General features: G+C 26.6%; 1 protein-coding gene across 6 annotated transcripts in view; it reads left to right on the plus strand.

Annotated features, from left to right (window-relative positions):
- The window catches only part of LOC119607614 (rap1 GTPase-activating protein 1), a 118,704-nt gene that overhangs the window by 57,621 nt on the left and 39,062 nt on the right, over window positions 1–22,021 (plus strand). For 5 of the 6 annotated variants that reach the window (XM_037961631.1, XM_037961607.1, XM_037961617.1 and 2 more), the window contains one exon: window positions 4,554–4,725. In XM_037961631.1, the coding sequence (XP_037817559.1) occupies window positions 4,554–4,725 (172 nt within the window). Of the gene's footprint in view, window positions 1–4,553; window positions 4,726–15,117; window positions 16,665–22,021 lie in introns of those variants that run through there. The other variant, XM_037961644.1, reaches the window with a different exon arrangement.

Here is a 22,021-nt window from a genome sequence, read left to right on the forward strand (position 1 = left end):
CATAGCAACCACTAATTTTTGTTTATTAAGGTACATTTTCTTGGTCACCTTTCTTTATATCTTTCTACTTTTATAAGAAGCAAGTTAAAAATTCTAATATCCTTTTAAAGAGATCCTGGCAGCCCTTGTTTGTCATTAAGCTAAAGTTTTTTTTCATTTTTTTCCATTGTTCAACTGTCTTCTTGTTGTCTGTATAGAATTTAAATTTAACGCTTTATAAACGCTTCAAAGATGTTGGAAATATAAAACTTTAATGGTTCCACCTCATTTCCTTTGATTTATCAAAATGTGGAAATCTCTTCTTTCCCCTTTGCTGAGAAACGTGTGCATGTAGGTATGGTAATTATGGTGTTGAGTGATAATAATGAAAATCATGATCATGTAGAAGAAACATTTGCGTATAAATTATTTTGCATTTATATATTTGAATTAATGTGGCGGACATTATTTTCATTTCGATCTATTGTTTTTAAGAAATTTTCTCACAGTTCTTTCTTTTATTCAGTTATAGTTCTTTTAATGTTAGTTTTTTGAAATTTGTAGTATTTGTTTTCTTTAGTTTTAAAGAAAAGGGCTTTGGAAAGATTTGCCATTTATCAATTGTCGGGGATTTAATGATTTAGTGATTGAACTGTACAGTTTACACTCGTTACAAAATGTTAGTAATATTTTACTGAAATACTTAAACTTATGTAGGATCTTGTTAAATGGAATAAAATAGTTTAATTTAGTGTTATTTCTTTGCAATACCCTTGGTCCTTTAAACATTCCTTTTTCCTAAATTTAAAAACCATTCTTTAAATTTTTTTATTAAAATTAATGACAAAATGATTTCTTGTAAATTTAATTACTTTTTATTTCTTGCAACCCCCGATTTTTTTAATTAAATTTTACAATAACAAAAAAACTATTCAATTACAAATGTTTTTTGGGCGTTCTTTTGAAATCTTTCATGATTGATGATGATCTCATTTTGGCTTTAAAGAAAATCTACTTTCTCCCTGTTTTAAAGTTCATTATGGTTTTTCAATTTTCTTGGCTTTTGTTATTAGTTTTCTTTTATTTAAAATACCTTGAGAATTACTTAAGGTTTTGGTAAGCAAACGAAAAATCTTACAAAGAAAAGAGAATAAATAAAGAAAACACAAATGATTAATTGCCAAAAGAACTAGATTGATTTGATGTTTTTGCTCATAAAATTACAATTATCAACAATTAATTGACATTTATTTAAGTTTATAGTTTTTTTTCGAAGTAAAAAATACAACATAAAATTTCAATTAATCAAAAGTAAAACTTAAAAACAATTCCGCTTCCGTTTAGCACATTTTAAGTACAAAAAATTTCAAAAGAATTTTAATAGTGAAAAAAGCAACAAGCACACTTGCCACTTACTATTTTAATTAAATTTTTTATGCAAATTTATTGTTTGTTTTTATAACACAAATATGGTAACAATTTTTTATGGCTAAGAAATACAAACAAAAAGAAGCAACAAAAAGTATCTATGATTATTTAACTATTGTTCTTTTAATGTAAGAAGTTTCATTTCCCATATACCTTTATAAACATATTTTGTTAGTCACTGTATGTATGTAAGTGATGACATCTAAGTAGAGATAAATTAAGCTTTACATGTCATTTTGACACTAAATTACATCGTAAACAAGAGAACAAAATATATAAAAAAAAACAAAATTAATGTGAGAATTTCTAGATTTTGTTCTACATTTAAACTGCTGAATGGAAAGAGATCGACTTGGCCACACATGTGTGTGTATATTCTGCCAAAACCTCAAAAAAACAATAAAAATCGTGGGGGCGTTCAAATTCCGTAAAGAACTACAATATGTGTGAGAGAGTAATTGGAGAAGAAACAAACAACAATACTTTACCTTTAGTTAAACTAAGTTTAAAGTAAAAATTTTTACAAGATTAATGACAGGATATTGTTCAAAGAAAAAAACACACACAAGACATGTAATAAATGTCAATGTTAGAAATACCCCAAGGAATTTAAAATTCATTAAAAAATTCCCATGTTTAAATATTTAACGGAAATTTTAAGTTTTTTTTCTACAGTTTCTTTGTGAATTTTTCCTGTATTTTTTTTTATAATAATGGGTTAGAAAATCACTGATACAAAAAATCAAACAAAAAAACTAGAACAAACTACATGAAATAAAATGAAATGTAGAACAAATGAAAAAAATTCTGAAACTGATAAAAATCGCATGTTGAAAAAAAAACAGCATAAAAATTTGTAACAATGGAAAATTGTCACTATGAATCAAGGGATAGTTTTTCTTCAACTTCATGAGCATGAAGTGTAAATGTCCTTTTAATAAAATGCCAAGCTAATGTCCTGCTGAGGGACATTATTTCATTTGATGTAGTTTTAGCGATAATAACTTTTGTTATACAACATAACATTTTTGAAATTGAAGGGGTATTTTTTTTTGTGTAAAAGTCAAGAAGTTTGAGAATGTTTTTTAAGGGTTTAGAACAAAAATATCTAGTTTCTGGTCATATTAATAGTGTAATTAGGTTGTTGCAAACTCAACAGGAAATGTTGTTTTAAATGAAAAAGTTAATATAGTGAGAATATTAGAAAATTGTATTATTAAGTCATTAATTAATAGCATAAATAGTAATGAAAGATATGTGTGGGAAAATGAGAAAATATAAAGGAAAATCTTAAAAACTAAACAGAATTATTTAAAAGCAAGGTAAATCTATGGACCCATTTATTCCACTGTTCCTTTTAAAGTCACTAAAATTTTGTTTGTATTTATGATTTTAATTGCTGTAACTACAAATTTTTCTTTACAACGTTTAGCATTTTTCTTTACAAAACGCACATTCTTTCCCCCTAATAAAATTTAGAATAACATTTCCTATCTTCCAACCCAGTAGCTAAACGCAAAAACCCTTCTCAAGTAAAAAGCTTCAAAGGGTTTTGTGGGCTTTTGCAAAAACTATTGTTTTCCGACCGGTTTTTATGATTCCTTTTGGTCATCAAACAGAAAACACGCTATATTTTTACAGACATTGAACATTATACTTATAATTTTGAAGTGACTTCAACTTCATTCATAATTTTTTTCCTTAAGCACATGAAACATATAAAAAAAGAAAAAAATATAAAATATAAGTACTTTGTGTCCTATTGTTCAAAGAAGAAGGGAAAAAAATCTTAAAGTTCTTTTTTTTTTTTTTGAACGATCAAACCGAGTTTAGTTTTTCTGGGTTAACGCTTCAGTGACAGTGAAACAATAATAACCAACAACAACAGCAACAGCCTTAAGGAAATCATAGAAACCAACAGCAAAAACAACACATGTGGTTGAGTCTTAACGAGCAGAAGAAATAAAACCACCAGGAAGTATGTTCCTTTGATTTTTATTGTTGTTATTTTTTCACTTTGAAACTAAAGAAATAAGAAAAGAACACTTGTATTTGCCGAGTTGATTAATCAGCACACACCCGGGAAAAAACGCAAAAAAATCTAGGGGTTTTGAGGAAATTAAACAAAAGTCAAGAGCGTAACATTTGTATTTGTAGAGACAAAAAAAGTAAAAGCCAAAATATATATTTTGCACAATTTAAACAAAAACAAAAAAACAACACTTTGGCATTTGGAAAGAAAAAACTTAATTCTATAAAACAAAACCTCTTAGACTTATAGTCCGTCTGTAATTCTTTGTTTTAAAACACAACTTTGAGTTGTTGACATACAAACATCATTTTGTTGTTGTTGTTGCTGTTTTCATTTGTTTACCCAAGTTGTACATACGTAGTGTAAAATATGTATGAATTGTTTTTTCTAGTCAAGAGGATGTTGTCATATTTTCATCACAAAAACATTTATTTGTATTAGTAGTTGTTGTAGTAGTTTTTCTTATTGTCAACAACATTTTTGTCTTCTAAACCAGCTGCTGTTAGTAGTTGTTGTCTAAACATTTAAAGTGTTTTTCTTTGGTGTTAACGCTCCCACTACTTTTTTTCAAAAATGTAGATTTTAGTTAAAACTACGTTTTTTACAAAAAATAACATCCTTAGAAATACGCTTCACTGGCACTTAAATGTAGAACACTAACAAATTAACACCTTAACACAATTACACTCATACAGCAGGACATGCTTAAAATAACAATGACGAAGACAACAACAATACCACTACTACTTGCTACATATTGCATACATTTGTGGAATAAATAAAAACATGTAAATAAATTACCAACATCTACACCCCCAACGTAAGAGAAGAAAAAAACACTTAAATTATCTGGAGGCTGTAACTTGAAAAAGTGGTACTTTTTTTGTAAGAATGTTGTTTTTTAGTTTTAGAGGTTTTAAAAAAATTGAGAGTATGTTAAGAGCTCCCCAAAAATATGCTTAGATTTGTTGTTGTTGTTTATTTTAAAACTTGTTTTAATTAAAAAAGATGCACTAAATTTTGATTGTTCTACTATAACTGATGTCAAAGTTAATCAATTTAGTTAAAATATATGAATGATCTATAATCGCTGCCTTTTTGCTCTCTTTTACAGACGCCAACATGCCTTTATGGCTGGTACCACAACAAAAGGTAGTGGCGGTAGTTTAACCCACAGTCCCGAAAGATTAAGAGGCGCTACACATGATCTATTTGAATTGCTGGAACGAGTACAGTGTTCTCGTTTAGAAGACCAAAGATGTGAACTCCCACCGTATTTTTCTCAGGTAAGTTAAAAGACCACAAAATTCTAATTTAGTACACAACACTCTCTATATATACACAACATACATGTATTATTTACAAGTACATAGTACCCCAAATAGCTTAAATTATAATGAAGAAAAAAAAAAAAACAAAGGACAACTGACCTTTCACAATGGTAAAAATTTGGTCATATAATATTAATCCTCCTACTTCTCCTTGTCCTTCCCATGTTAGTGTAACATTTTTAATGTTATTTTTATGTTGCAAAAATTGTGTAAAATTTTATGATTATTTCCTTGTTGCCAAAGTCATAAAAAAAACTTTTGTTGTTTAAACATTACAAAATTTGACATGTTTTTGAGAAAAAAGCAGAAAAGATTTTTAAGTCATAAATGTCAAAATTGTATATGATGTCCAACAAGAAAACACACCCTCTCTCTCTCTAATGGCAGTTACATTGTACATTGAAAAATCCAAAAATATTAAATTTAATTGCAGTGCCTTTATGTGTCATATACATACACATAGAAAAAGTATGTTTGTTGCTTGTAGAGTGTATAAACATTAAATAAACATTTACAACATGTAATTTGTCTCATAAACATTTGATGTGTTTTATTGTTGTTTTTGCTAAAGAAATTTTACGACATGAGTTTTTTAAAAATATTGGCAATTTATTTATTTTATTGTCAAAACAACAACATTTCACACTATATCTGTCTGTCCATTACTCACTTAGTGCGTCGAATTAAATTGAGCGGAAGTTTGCACCAATTTTGTGGCCAGCCAGCTAAAGTTATACTTTGTTCAAAAACTAATTACTATAATTTATCATTAAGCTTTAAGTACTTACTTAAATGCAATTTTAGTTTTTATAAGACAACTAACAAAAATAATTGCGAAGGTTAACTTAGTGCAAAACACCTACAACTTGTTAATTTGCAAGACTTTACAAAGTGTTTGTTTTGGTCATCAAGTACTTGTGAGATCATTTACTGTCTGTAATTTCAAAAACAACTCATAATGACACTGACACTTTAAGTTTTCTTATTATGATCGGTTCATTACTTTTTTTCAAACTTAAACCATTAAAGATACACCGCACCCGTTCCAAAGTAATCTCAATTTTATATTTCTCATTTCGTTTTCTTTGACTTCAACTTCAATTGTATTTAATTATATTTTTTATTTCTATATTTATTTGACTTTCAATGTGCAATAATTAACACTGACACCAGTTTTTTTTTTTTTTTCATTAAATCATTAGTTTTATTTTAATAGTTTTTTTTTAATTCACAAACATTTTTTCTATTTACGATACGGAATCAACCTTTAAAAAAAACGTGTGTTAATGCTGGAAATAAACAAAACGGGAAAATAACATTTGTTACGGTTTAATTTAGTCAAAAAAACATTCATTATTTAAATGTTTAACAATATAATTTGTGTAAACTGTTAATTATGTAGAAAATAGTTAATTAGTTTTATTTATAGAAATTTAAATTGATAATTTGTTTGTGAACTTTGTTCATTTTAGTAGATATTATATCTATTTGATAAAACCATTTTAGGTAAAATGATTTAAAAAGACTTATTTTAAATTAAAAACCACAATAATATCAAATTGTAATTGTAATCAATCATCACACAACGTGCACACAAACAAGCACAATCTGAACGTTGTTGTTGTTTTCATGCGTCTGCATGTAAAAAATACTAATTTTTCGACAAAATTTTCAGAGGTTCTCCGATTTTGCAGATTTTTATTAGGAAACATGATTTCAACACACATACAGATAGACAGACGGACGGACGGACGGACGGACAGAGAGACAGGCGCCCATGGCTTAATCGACTCCGCTACCAATAAGGATCCATAATATAATACTCTATAGAGTCGGAAAATTATATTGTGGAAATTACAAACGGAATAACAAACTTATTATAATAGACTTCTCACGAAGGTGAAGAGTATAAAAAGTGAAAAAATTAAAAAAAGTTTTGTTCGTTTTTAAAAACTTTATTTTTATTAAATTTAAAGCATACTTCGAGGAGGATGTTTTATAGTTTTCACAAAAACTATTCTCTTCAAAACCTTTGAAATTTACCTTAAGTGAAACCAGTGCCCTCTGGTGGTCAATGCCACAAACTTTTTATTTGGTTTGTGACTTTACTTTCGTTCTTGTCTTTACTAATAGTAACAGTCTAGCAAATACATACACCAACCACATTAATTTCCGTGTATTTAATGTACGTTCAGTGTGGCTATAAAAACAGTAATGTCTTCACTTGTTTTGTTTTTCCGTTTCCGTGAGAAAAGAGACGTTCAGTGAAAAATCCATACAGAACACAAGTTTCTGAACAATTTTTTGAAATAGATAGAAAATTTATGGTAAAAAAGGAAATTGCAAATTTTTGATCATTTTAAAAAATATGTAAAATATCGCTAAAATAAGAAAAAATATCTCTTAAGTATCTAGATATTTGCATAAAAATTTTTTATTACAACTACAGACAAAATGACATAATGTTATTATTTTAAAAATAGATATTATTTGACAAAACTTGTGTCCCTTCGAAAACTAAATACGTAATGTAGACAAACGAATTTCTCTAATGTACATGGAAAACAACACATGACTCTAGCTAATCTTTTTTATATACTTTTAATTTTATTTTAATTTTTTTCACTTTCCTTAACATTTCAAATGAAATTGAAGGAAATTTGCTGGTACTGAGACTCCTCATTGTTTTATCAGACGACAAGCCTCGTAAATAATTTAGCCTTAACAACTGTTGGCGAAAAAAAAAACATTTCAAAACAATTACAACCTTTTTTCCATTTATGAGTTTTTTGTTTTTGTTATTGTATTTTAGTTAGTTTTGTTCAGAGTTATTGACAAATATTCATAAAGAAAGTGTCGAACGAACGAAGGCAGACGCCAACAAGTCGTTGGTGGGTGAAATAAATTTCACAGTTTATTAGTTGCCTTTTTTCAGGTTTCTTATCCCAGCCATCATAATGTTTATTGAATAGAGTTTTCTATTAGTTTTTCCATAAAATAATAAAAAATAATGCATGAGTAGGTATTAGGTACTTAATTTTGAAATAATAAATGAAACTTAACAAATTAGTAAATTTCTATCAACATCATCATGATCATGGCTTCTAATTTTATTGTTTAATACAATAAAACAGTGAATAAATAATTACGTGAAATTCAAATTTTATGGTGAGAACTTTTAAGTTTCTTTTTTTTGTGTATGTCTTAATTTGCATAACAAATAAAATTTTGTTTAACAATAAAAAACCAAACCAAAGAAAGATTTCAGTAGAATGATAAAATGAACAAAAGAAATAAAAAAATTGCAAAATAATAATATTTTTTTTGTAAATTTAATTGAATCTTTTACATTAAGCCAAAAAAAAGAAACAAATAAAATTAAGTTAAGAAATAAAACAATAAAAGTTTTTATTAAACAAAACTTTGTTGAGAATAAGAAAAAAACTCCCTTGATAGTTGTACAACTTATTTAAGAAATTAAAATGTCTTGGTTATATTTAAATTTTAAGTTTTTATTTCTACCCTCATGGCACGCAACCAACCTTTCGCAACTTGTCTTTCTTTATTCTTGTTGTTATTTAGTTTGTTTTATTAATTTATCAAGAACCCAAGTTTCAACATGTGTTTTAAGTACTTCAATATAAAAATTTTGCAATTTTATGTTTTAAAAACACACTCACTCCTGTGTATAGTTTTTTGATGAGTGGAAAAAACTGCGGGTTTTTTCTTTATTAAAGAGAAATGTTTACTCAAGTGCTGTTAGTACAAAACAACCGTTATAATCATCATTATTATTATTTTCATCATACTATACCTACACTCCTTCCTTAGCATCACCATCCTTATGATGAGGGCCTTCACTACTCTCCTGCCACCATATTTGTTGAACAACAATAAGAAGGTTGGGTATTTTCGCACAACTTTTGAAAGCCTTTTACTAGTTTGTTTACAAGTTTATTTTTGCTGATGTTGTTGTTGTTGCTATTTTTACATTTTAAAAGTTGTTGTCTACAAAATGTATAAAATACAAAATACTATAAAAATTTTGAATTAAGATGTTTAAATCGTAAACTATAGGCAAAATGACGGCATTCGTTATTGTTAAAAAATGAAAAGAGATATTACAATCGGCTTATCTTTAAGGTTAAATCCAGTTTAGCTCATATTTCTAATATGTTTGGCATTTACTTTAAATATATGTATGTATTAAGAATTTCTTTTGATAAATTAAAATCTGATTCATTTCTCTCATTTGGAAGTCATATGAATCCGAAAAATAATTTGTGGTTTTTTAAACTTCAGAATTTATGACTTAATGACTTAACGAAAAGTAAACTTTACTTAAAGAAACCACAAATATTTACAAATTAAATTTTTTTTTTTTTGAAAATGTGACTAAATTCTTTAGAATTCTTTGAAATTTATAAATTTTTAAAGATTTTTTTTGTTTAAAGTTAGAATTTTTGGAGTAGTTGGGAGTTGTATAATATTGTGGCAAGGGCACTATTATTATGCTGCTTCTAATTTATATTATTCTCCTTCTCTATAAATGTAATGAGAAAGCGTTGAGTACTTGTAACTGCAACTGTTGATAAAATGTTGATTTTGTTAAAATAAACATACTCATACAGAAGAAAGCAAAATAAACTTGGCTTAAAGCAACCGGAAAATAATTATATATTTTTTTTACAATACTCCAAAATGATGAAAAAATCAACTAAATATGAGACCCTAAACTAAACACAGAGCAACATTATTCATTCATAAACTATTCATTCATTCTATGGTTGTAACAAGATTTTCGGTTCCTTCATAATATTTCAACAGAGACTACACGACGTTGTGATATGATGTTGATAATATCACAAAAGAAAAAAAAAGAAAAAACATGTAAGAATAATACCCAGTAGATCGGGGGACTAGACACTGCTGATTAGATAAAAAAGTTAAGCTAGAAAGCTTTCCATATAAAGTAGTCAATATGCCCTTCAATTGATTACATGGTGGTAGTAAAGTGTTAATTGTTTCTTTAATAATTAGTATAGCTTAAGCTGTGATATTTTAAGTAAAGTCTTGATAACAGAAACTAACGGGTAAATTTACTACTCTTACTATTTATTATGCCTCATGGCTTTTGTGTTTAACACAATCTGCTGCTCTTGCTGTTTCAGCTGAGGAATCAGCCAAACCAGCCCAACCAACACAAACATATACATGATTTAGAATCCATTTGTGACTAGACAAGAAAGAGTATTTTAGTAGTTTGTAATAATTTCCACATTTGTTAAAAATACGTGAATTAAAAAAGTACAACAAAATGTGGCAGAAAAATGCTTGTACGATTATGAAGGAACGTAGGAAAGCAACACATTAAAATTGCTGATGATGGTGGGAGTCGTAATGTTGTTCACTTTTAGTTGTTGTTGCTGTTGTTTTATATGGCAATTAAAACAAAACTCTTCTACGTAACGTTTATACTACTTACATTTTTTGTTGTTGTTGAAATAGACGGAAAAACTCATACCTACCGCTAACGACTTCAGTTTACTCTGAAGTAGTATATGAATAAAAAGACTCATAAGCCACAATAGAAGTGCTATGCAACAAACACATCTCACATGTATGTATTTGTAATAAATGCTGATGCAACATTTAGCAGCAAGCTGGATGAATGTTAGGTTGTTTGGCTGGGTGATTTGCTGACTTCACTTCACTACTACTGCTGCTGCTACGGTCATAAGGGTCTGGGTCTTTTCGTTTACTAACTACTGGTACAACAACAATTATAACTCTTTAATTTGTCTACCTACTGCTTCGCGGTGTTGTAGGGGATTAGGATGGTATTTAGGAGTTTTTACAAATCATTTGCAACATTTTCTAATTACAAAAATTTAACAATTTTAAAACAATGATTTCAGAAAAAATTCATTCAAATGTTTGGGAAATTTTAAGTAATTTTGGAAGATTTTCGAAAACAATTTTGCATTATTTTACTTCAAGAAATATTTCTTAAATATTATAGGCTTTATTCATAAACATTTATCAAAGATTTATAGAACAAATTTTGTATACAAATTTGATTTATAAACCTATGATAAAAGTTTATGAATAAGACAGTATATTTAAGTTTATACTATAAAATGTAAATTTTATGCAATTTTGATTTAGCTACTAAACCCCTAACATTTATATTATAATTTCTGTAGCAGCTTAGCGTTTTAGACAAATTTGTGAGGCAGTTGTTAATTTTTCTTCATTTCCAAAGCTGACATATGCAAAATAAGCAAAAAAGCCAAACATAATATAGAGGGGAAAAAATAAAGAAGATACCAAACTAAACAACATTTAAATTATGTTTTTACCAAAGTGTCGTCTTTGTATATTTTTTACTAAATTCACACATATTCAAGAGTCAAACTCAAAAGACCGTGAAATATATGCGAATAGTTGGTAACAAAAAGTGGCAACAACAGCAGCAACAATATAAAAAATTATAAGTAGTGAAAACTCTGGCAAAAAGAATAACGACATGTTTTAGTAGACTTCCTGTTGAAAACGAAATACTAAAAAAAATTCAACCAACAACCTGCTGGGAAGACAATGAACAAAAATTCATTCATTTTACAAATGTTTGAAAAAAGTGAATTTTAAAGTTAGTTAAGTTTTAGGGAGTCTTTTTTGTTTGTTTTCAGTTGTAATTAAGTAAATTGCAACCACACATGAGTTTAGGGCTTTGTTTGTTGTTGTTGTTTAAAAGAAACCAAAGGATAATTTGTATCCTGTTACTGCTTTTATACTGTCTTTTACCAACAAAAAACCACAATAATTTGCTATTGTTTTAAGATTTTTTTATAAACTTCCCATGGGATATGGGAGTAAGGTATATTATATATTTTTTGCCTAGATTTATACATTTAAATTTTTTGAAAATAGTTTTTATTTTGGAACTATGAAATACATGTTTTTTTTAAATTTATTTTTATTAGTTGCATCTTCCTCTTGAATTTCTTTCTTATTTAAAGTATTTGTTGCACTTTTCACTTTTTTTCCATTTAAAACTTTCTTTCTATTGCATACTTGAAACTTTTAATTGAATTTTTTCACTGCATTTTTCTTTCTATTCAAAGCTAATGAAAGAAAACTTAATGTTCACATAAGGACTAAATAATTCTTTAAACTGAATAACTTTTTTTGCCAACACCATCAACAAAAGTTATTTAGAAAAGAGTTTTAAAGGATGTTGTATATTTTTTAGAAAAAAATGTGTTTAGTTGGACCCAAGAAAAAAAGGTATTAATTGAAAAATCAAGCAGAAGTGCAGAAGCAATTAAACAAACACTGAAAGAAATAAATACGGATTAAAATTGAAAAACTGGGACATTAATGTTAAATATTATTAATTAGAAAATTATTTTAAAAGTAATGCAAATGTCAATTATTACTTCAAAGTCAAATTTTACTGGCGCCAGTATAAAAAATAGTTTTTAATATAATTTCTTAATCCACAATTAAATTTTGTATATGCCTTCCCAAACCAACTTCATCAAAATATTATTAAAACAAAACCTGTCACAATTTTACTCAAGTTTGCTCAATGTTCAGTCATTTATTCATACATTCTTATGACACACACCTACAAACCCAAAGATTTTCCAACCTTCAAAAGCAGTTATTAAATTATATTACTTTTCTCAAAAAAAAAAAAAATAAACAAATGAAAAAAAGCTTTACGAAAAATGTCACACATAAAAATTTAAAATAAATGTTAGAGTAAAGTTACCATTATTTTATGAGATTTCATTTCATGTATATAAACTTAACAACAAATATTAACAAACAACACGCGAAAGCAACAAACCCCCCGGTACACCTTAACTAAAGAGTTACCAACCAGAGCTTAGCAAAAATAAGAAACAAAAATAATAATAATAACATTATAAAGTTGAGTAAAAAAAAAGATTAAATATTTTTGTTTGAATGTATTCTTGAGCTTTAAATCCAAACACATTCATATCTAATTTTAAATACATTGAATGACAGATATAAACAATTTTAACGGTAAATTATTTATATATGAGTGAGTGGGGAGGTAGACATATTTTCTCTAACATTTCTTAATGTTTTGTTTATGGCTCTATCTTATCTTAACGTATGTGTGTATCTTTGTGCTCTTCATGATGATCATGATGACTGTGTTTTTATAATTAATCATCATTATATAGTTAAACATAACTGCACTGAACGTTTTGTTTTTGCGCCATCAAAACTTATATTAAAATATTAACGGTTATGTTATTTAAATGCTGAGAGAGTTTAAATTTAAAGGGTTTTGAAGAAAATTCAAATTAGTTTTACAACATAAAATAAATTGAAAATTTTTAAATTTATTTTTCCAAATTCAATTTATTCAGTTTTTTTTTCTAAATACTATTTTCAAATTTATTTTTCTTGATTGATATTTTAATTTAATATTTTCTTCCTAAATTTATGTAAAAGTGTGTATTTATTTCTTTCTTTCTTTCGTGTTTTTTCGCATTTATTGTTTCTTATTATACAAAATGCACATAAGATTTCTTCTTAAGACATTTGTGAAGGATAAAATGGGGGAAAAACTAAAATAAAATAAACTAAACTAAAGAAATAGAGACACCCAAAAGCAAAAACTGTCTGCCCGTCAAATGCCAAAAAACTATATACCTTTCATTCAAATTGATTGTGTCTAAGCATAAAATACGCTGCATTACAAAGCGATTATATGGTAATATACAAAAACTTACAAAAAGGAAACAATGGCAAAAAAAGAGTTGCCAACTTAGCTTTGAAAAAAACTTTTTCATATTGCAAAAATGCAAATCAGTCTATGGAACGAAAACTTTTTTAGTTTTAAATGAAAATTGGAATTTTCTTTTTTCAAATCTATTAATTGGCAACTCTAAAGTTGTTGTTGTTGTTTTTTGCTTATATTGCATATGTCAGCAAATAATTCGTATCTGTTTATCATCATCCTCTCGCTCTATTCAAATGTTAAATAAAACTATTGGAAAAAAACACAAGTTGATGCCTTTTGTTTTCTTGAGTAACTTTTCTAGAATGCAATATTATTGGCTTTGGAGTTTTCTTAAGATTGACATATAAATATTGTAAGTATTTATTTGTTAGTAATAAGTTTTCGTTTTTGTTATATTGTAACAACAAGATGCTACTTGCCAGATATAATAAATATTTACATTGATATTCAAATAAATTTTATATATAAAATAAAAAACACACATGTAAAGAAATACACATTACAAATTTTCATTTTAAATTTACCAAACTCCAAACTATTATCGCCTTAAATATTTTTTGCGCCATTTTGGCAATTTATTATAATTCGGAAATTGTTTATCACAATGTTTTGTTTACTGTTAGCACATTTTTTTGTAAATCACCAAAAAAAATTTGAGAATTTTTTTGTTGATAACATTTTGTATTACTTTTTTGCAAGTTTTTAATTTCTCCAAATGTTATCGAATTTTTTTAATTTCGTTGTTTTTAAAATTTAGCAAATAAAACAACATAGTGTATATGTTTTAGCAATTAATTAAAATGACTCATTCCTAATTTGAATTTTTAAAAATAAATGTGATTTTTAAAAGAACAACATATTTATCACAATTGTTTTGTTATGTTTTAACTAAAGAAGTTTTTATTTAAATAATTGCGTTTTTATTTAAAATCAACCATAGTTTTCTATTAAGGGTTTTTTTTATTCATAATAATTTATCAAAGATTTATAGAACATATTTTGTAAAAAATTTTTTTATAAACCTTCCATAAATTATTAAGAATAATACCATTAAAGAGTTTTATAAAATTACTTTTTTATTAACATGTTTAAAATATTTACATTTAACATCATCTTTTACTGTTAATTTTCTTATTAACATAAATGTTATATAAACTTATTGTAATTTAAAATCTTAACACGAGCTGCCAGACTACTTTGCTATAACATCAGTTATTTTCTTTAAATACAATTAAAATATATGTATTGTCAATAAATCCTATATTTTTTAAATTTTATTAATTAATTGAAACTTGTTTAAAATAACATTTATAATAAGGTTTTCAAAAATTTTTAAATCATCATATAAACCGTCAATCTAGTTTGTAATTTTTAAAACAAAAATCGCCAAAATATTAATAAACATCATATATGGCAACTTTACACTGAACATACCCCATTGCAATTTGTATTCTCTCTACTCGTGCTCTCTTTTCCGGAACACACACACACATTTAAAAAATAACAAGCAAAACACAGCAACATAAACACCAGCAAATTAAACATTTGGAAAAAACAAAACAAATCATTCGTTAGTGAGACGTGCTAGAGTTTGGAACGTTACTAAATTTATAAACGGAACACAAATGACTAAAAAAAATAATAAGAAAAAGTGATTAATAAAAAATGCATATAATACATACATTTAAACATAAACTAACTTGAAATTTTTTCAAATAAACTAATTTATTAATTAATAAAAAAACATAAATACAAAACCACAAAATGAAGCCTCAACAAACAGTGAAACTAATAAAACATAAAAAATTTGTGGTTTTATGCAGCAAGATTAATAATCTAAATTATTGTAAAATTTTGTAAAACAACAAAAAAATATTTTTAACATAGATTTATGTTTAACTAGAAAATATTTAATTATTAACAGACAATTGAGAAAAGAATCTGAAAAGTTGCTCTGTGAATTTGTATAGAAAAGAGCTTTAAAAAGTTAAGCTTAAACTAAAAGTGTAATTTGTTAATACAAATGAATATTGAATCTATAGAAAAACACAAACAACTATAAAAATAAAGCTTGAAAATATTGTTACTCAAAACTTCTCAAAATTTTAAAATAACACAACGCAACAACAACAACAATAACACAAAAACTGCAAAACAAAAAACCTGTCAAACAAGTTAAGAAATAAATATAAAATAAAACAAAATAATAAATGAAAAAATAAACTACAAAAAGAGGCAAAAAAATATAACCAAAAAAAATTTAATTTAACACAACCAACCCATTTATTTGCCAACTGACAGCAACAACAAAATACAACAACGAAAGCCAACAACAACAAAAACAAACTAGCAAAGAAAACCCCTCTCCCGATTTTTGTTTAAAACTGGATTTTGTTATTACGAAAAACCAAAATATTATTATATTAGTTGTTTTTCTTTTAAACGCCCACTGTTAAACAGACAACAACAAATGCAACACAAATTCATGTTGTTGTTCATTTAGCAAGCAGACTCAAGACGAAAAACAGAAAAAAAAGAAACAGGCTGTTTTTTGTCTGATCCCCATTTTTTACAACTTCCTTTCACACACTTCCCGACTCCCTTTCCTTTACATTTACTTTACAAGAGAACACCAACCAACCAACTCTTTTTTTGTGGCTCTACTTTGGGTCTGCCATAAAAGGAAACCAACATTAAGTTTTGTAAAGTGTGCAAAGTAGAAGAAGTGTGGTTGTTTTTGGTCGCCATCAACGTACTAATAGTTGTTGTACTTACTGTCTGTCTCTCTTAAGAACAATTTTGCAAACAATTTTCTTGTTGTTTGCCAAACAGAAAAAAACCTTGATTAGTTTTTTTATAAATAATATTTTGGTCGTTGGGTCTGCTGTCTGTAGTTGTCGTGTGCCCGTCTTAGATTTTTTTGCTACGTTGGAGTCTTAATTTGAAGGTGGCATTTTATACAGAAGGCGCCGAACGTCGTTGGGTTCGACAAGCCGTTATGGGGGTACTAAGGTGGCGCGATCTACCCGGATCGCGAGTTTCGGTTGGCTCATCGAATCACTCAAATAGTAATCATACAAACAATAACAACAACAATAGAGGAGAGGTAAGGAGATAAATTAACATATTTAAACTAAATAAAACAAATTATTTAAATTTAATTAAAACAAAACGCTTTTTTGGTAATTCCCTGAATTTTAAAGAATTTGAATACTTATTTTATAGACCATGAACTTCTAGCTAGATTTGTCTTTAGAAATTCACTTTGAAAAAGTTAAAACCTCAAGGTTTTACTGTTTTTTGAAAAAAGAAACTGCTAATACATTTGACCTTTTTTACTGTCATGTCAAATAACAATAATAATCTCTAGATTACCTACATACATACACACATACATACTCGTCGCAATAAGCCAAAAAAACCAAAAAGAATGAAATGATGTTAAACTTGTAATTTAAAGTCAGTCATGTCATGTCACATTTAGTTTAATAACCATTCTTTATGACGGTTTCGGGGCAAATTTGGCTTAAAACTGAAACTAAACAGAATCATTAAACTTTAACTAAAAGCCAAAAATGCGTGACTATGAAATAAAATTAAGACATGACTTAAAGAAAATCTTATTTTAAATTTCTTTTAACACTTCTGTCTTAAAATTTCAGTAACTGAAAGTAACGTTTTTCTTTCTACAAGAGAAAAAACCAACTAATTAATCGTGTGATTAATGGTGGGTTTTTCTTTTTACAGATATGTATATGTATGTATGTATATGTAATTGTTTTTATGTTTTTAACAATTCTACTGTTACTTTTGGTTTTCTTTCTTTAATTTTTGTTAATGAAAGTTTATGATTATTTAGCAACCTACGCACCTTTTAACGTCTTTTACTTTGTTGGTTAAATGATTTGGTAAGTTTTATTTCGAAACCATTACCACCATCAACTTCATAATGATGATGATTACCTTCGTCATTATGACTTTGATGATCAACATTGCCTTCCTCATCTGCTGTGCAAGCGTAGAAGAAATTACTCTTCAACTTTCTCTTTTGTTTCAGTTCAGTTTAGTTTTGAAATCTTTTTCTTGTTATTATTAAGTTTAATCATATAGACAAGATAATTGTTTGAAAAAAAAAAGTATCTCAACATTTTAATTCTAATTGATAGAAAAATATACCATTGAAAACAATTATTTATAAAAGCAAACAGTAGCGTAATTAGAAAGGGGGGCTTAGCTTGTGTAAATTAGGTGGATGTGGTAATTTTAATTTCACTTTTATTTCATTTTCCCTATTTTTCGATTGCCTTCTTGAAGGTTTTCTCTGGTAATCATCACTTAATTTATTTTCCCCTCCTGTTAACACCACAAAACTACCGTTAAGGTAATTAAGTATTTTCTTTTTTTTTTTTTTAAAAACCTTATCAAAAATAGACAAATTTCTCCATGTACATACTGTTAGGTTAGGTTTTTTTCTTCTTCTTCTTTACACACCACAAACCAAAAATCTTCAAATCTTTTAAAAACAATCTCTCAAAACTAAAAGAAGAAATGAAATCTGTTTATCATTTCTTTACGCCAAGTTGGTTTAACATAAAACACAACCAAAAACTCAATTGGTTGGTTTCTTATTTTAGGGATAAATGTCTACTAAATTGTAAACATCATAAATTTACAAAAAACAATAAATAAAACCTTTTTATTTTTATGCTATTCGTACTTGGTGTATATTTATGTATTTATAGTTTGTGAAAAAACATAAGAAAAAAATCTTTTAAATCTTTTAAGTTCGTTTAAAAATTTTGCTGAAGCACAATTCAAGCGATGCAGCGTTAAGTGAAAAATTCGGGTTAGTCTTTATTTCTTAAGAAAAGTCTTAATTAAGCTTGTATGTATTAGGATTTCTGAGGTAATGAAATTTAACATAGTTAATCTTTCAATATGACTTTTTGAAATTAAATTTAACATATCGCTTCATAAAATCTTGTATGAATCCTGATATAACATTAAATTTTTAATAATTTTTCATAAAATTTAGTAGTCCTGTGTCCCTGTCGCTTTGATTTAAAATTATCCTTCGAATGCACCCCACACACAGTAGTTGCTGCTAATGGGAGAGCGACGCTGAGTCTGTTTAGTCTATAAAAACAACAAATACACATACATATGTAGTATGTACTCTTTTTTATAAAATATCTCATGAAATAGATTTTTATGGTAGGGTTATTTATTTATACTTTTTTCAAAATATATCTTCTAGTTACAGCTGTATGCGATTTTAAAATTTTATTTTTGAAAATTTGAAAATTAAAACAGAAATATTGCTTTTAATTTTGTTTAATGGCCTGCTGTAAATTAGAATTCTTTGTCATTGTCAGTCATCTCCAAAAACAAATTTCGTAATCTCTAAATTTTTTATAGTTTTTTTTTTTTTTTTTAATTTTTAAATTATTTTTGTAAAATTAATGTCTATTTCTGTTTTGCCATTCAATGTTATTATCAGTTTTTATATAGAAAACACTTATCGGAATGAATAAATGAATGAGTGAATGAGTGGATGGATGGAAGCGTGAATATATTTCCGTTTTTTCAAAAAATACAAAATTTATTACCAATTTTTGTTTTGTTATTTTATTTTTTTTTTGCTGTTTGTGTTTCTGTGTGAAATTTTTGTTTGAAAAACAGATTTTGAACATATTCGCGTATATATTCACGCTTGATTTGAAACATAAAATATTATGAAAGGTTATGGTAGAGATTAATTTTGTTTGTAACAATAGTACGAAAAGTATAAGTATTATTCTAAAAACATGTGGTTTTTATTTGGAATTTTATTTTCTATTAGATTTTCCTCTACTTAACTGGAATACGTGTGTGAATATGGGTGTTTTTTTCTTCTAAAATCCTCTAAATTGTTTTTGACAATACAATTATATATTTAACTGCAGTTTCAAGTACCCAGCGTACTCGTGTTTGTTTGTTGCTGTATATGAAGATGATAATAATGATGATGTTGTTGATATTGTTGATCAATATTCTTTACCAAACATTGGATTTATACTTGTAGTCGTGGTACAAGTTCAAAAACCCTGTACAAGGTTAAACTGATTTCCTTCATAGAGTTTTATTGTTTAGTTTCGTTTTCTTTAAATTACAACAACAACAAAACCTACCTACATTGAAAATTATGTCCGTCCATGCAACTTCTATAGTTCGCCCAAGAGTTTGAGTTTTAGTTGTTTTGCGTTATCTCTCTATGTCTGTGGTTATATCTATAACAATATCGTACTACCAATCACTAGCAAACGTACTTCATAAATCCATACAACAACAGCCAGCAGCTAACAATTCATTTATTTATAAAATGAAAATATAAATAAAGCAAAAAAATCGACAACTACCTACCAGGTTTATTTATTAAATGTTGTTGTACTCTACATTAACAATTTTAACACTAAAGTAAGTTTGTTTTGTTGTATTTAGTAGTTTTTTTTTCTTCTGTAATTGTAATAAGTATCTCTTGTTATAATATTATAAAATATTAAATTATTTTCAACTTGATTACATGCGAAAGTAAACATGAAAATGATCACTTATTTAAACATTTTTGTTGTATTTGTTGTAAAATGTAATACTACTACTTATGGTAACTATGCGCTACTCGTTCGTTTTAATATTTAGATACTTTTTTTGTACATACATGAATTGTTTATACTTCCTTTGCTTTATTATATATTTCATTTTGGTTTTATTTAATAGCTATTTGTTTAGTTTTGAACAAAAATGAAAAAAAAAATCACTAATTTGCTATTAAACAGAAGGAGGTTTTGTGTTGTGGTCTTTAAACCAAGTTTTACTGGGGAGTTGAATCTAAAGAGGAGAAGGTGTTTTATTACTTTAAAACGTGTCTTGCATAATTTAAGTCCATTTTTAAATGCATTTAACGCATTTAACTCCTTCATTTGTTAGCTTTTCTTGTTTTTAAGTTATTGACTATAAATGGTAGATAAATATTATAAAGATTTATGAAATCTATTAAGAAAAAACTATATAAAGTTTTACTGTTTTTATTAAAATATATAATATCCTTACATAAAGGGTGTTATTCAGCTTTAAAAAACAAAGTTTGTAGACAAATTTGTTTTATAAACCTTTGATAACTTAGGCAGGAAGAACACACAAAATACTTTGGGTTGTTCTAAAACAGGCATATTAGCCCCTTAAAAACTGGATCCATAAAGTAAAATAGAGATGTCATGAAAGTAATTGTGCATTTGGTTTAAAAATAGGCTTATTTTTTGTTTTAGAGACAAAATTACTAAAATCTCAAGTTTTTTTTTTTAAATGTCAGATTATTTAAATTTTTCCCATACACAATTTGTCATATTGTCATTTTATTTTATAAAATATTTTTTTTTTCTTAATTTCCTCAATTTTACAAAATTTATTTAATGATCATTTCTTAAAAACAGCAATTAAAATGTAATTTATAAAGCTGAAAAAAATTACATAATCAAAATTTATTATAAACTTTATACAAAATTTTCTTTTTCTTCCGCCAAGACCATGAAATTTCTAAAAAAAATCTTTAATATTGTGTTACTACGTTTTTCTTTTATTATAAAATTTTCGTTTAAAAAAAATACCCACAGGTTATTATAACATCATTATAAGTCTTTTATGAATATTATTAAACTTTTTTGTAAATAACGTTTTTTAGTATTTTGTTTGTTTGGCTAATTATGGTAAATAATAAAGAAAAAAAAACTAAAAACACTTTTACTTTTATTACGATTTTTCTGAAGATGAAGATGACCAGTGATGAATAAATAAATGACCAATGGAATGAATGAAATAATATTAATGGGAGAAATGTAGCAGTAAAGAAATAATAGTATTAACATTTTTTTGTAAAACAAATTATAATAGTTAAACTATTTAAGAGAAATCGTAAATACATTTGATATTTTCAACGGATTGTTAATATTTGTATGGAATGTTGATGATTATTTTTTCAAAAACTGAGGAAATTGAGAAGGTGTTTTAAAAATAGCATTTAAAATTTTTGTTTGCTTAAAATATTTATAATTAGTTTAAAGCCGGTGTTGGAAATTTATCTTGCTTTATAGACATGTCTGTCATTTTAACAAATGTTTAATAAAAAATGTATTAAAAATACAACAACAAATATGACTACTTGATGACTGCCGGGTTTTCGACTTCAGGTCTGTTGTTGTCTATCATGAACTGGAAGAAACAAAGTTTGTTTATTTTTAAAGGCCGGATATGCAAGCACGTTTTCTACGTTATTTTTTATATTTTTCACTTCCAAGGGAATAAATGTTAAAAATCCAAAAATGAAATAAATTTATGACGACATTACAATACAAAAAGACAGTAAAGCAAAAACAAAAATAGGAGAAAAATACTGCAAATTATAGTATACGTTACGATAGTTGTAGTTGT

This window comes from Lucilia sericata, unplaced genomic scaffold, assembly GCF_015586225.1.
Source record: "Lucilia sericata isolate MDLA Ls3-8-SP2 unplaced genomic scaffold, ASM1558622v1 Contig000019F_arrow, whole genome shotgun sequence".
Classification (NCBI taxonomy): domain Eukaryota; kingdom Metazoa; phylum Arthropoda; class Insecta; order Diptera; family Calliphoridae; genus Lucilia; species Lucilia sericata.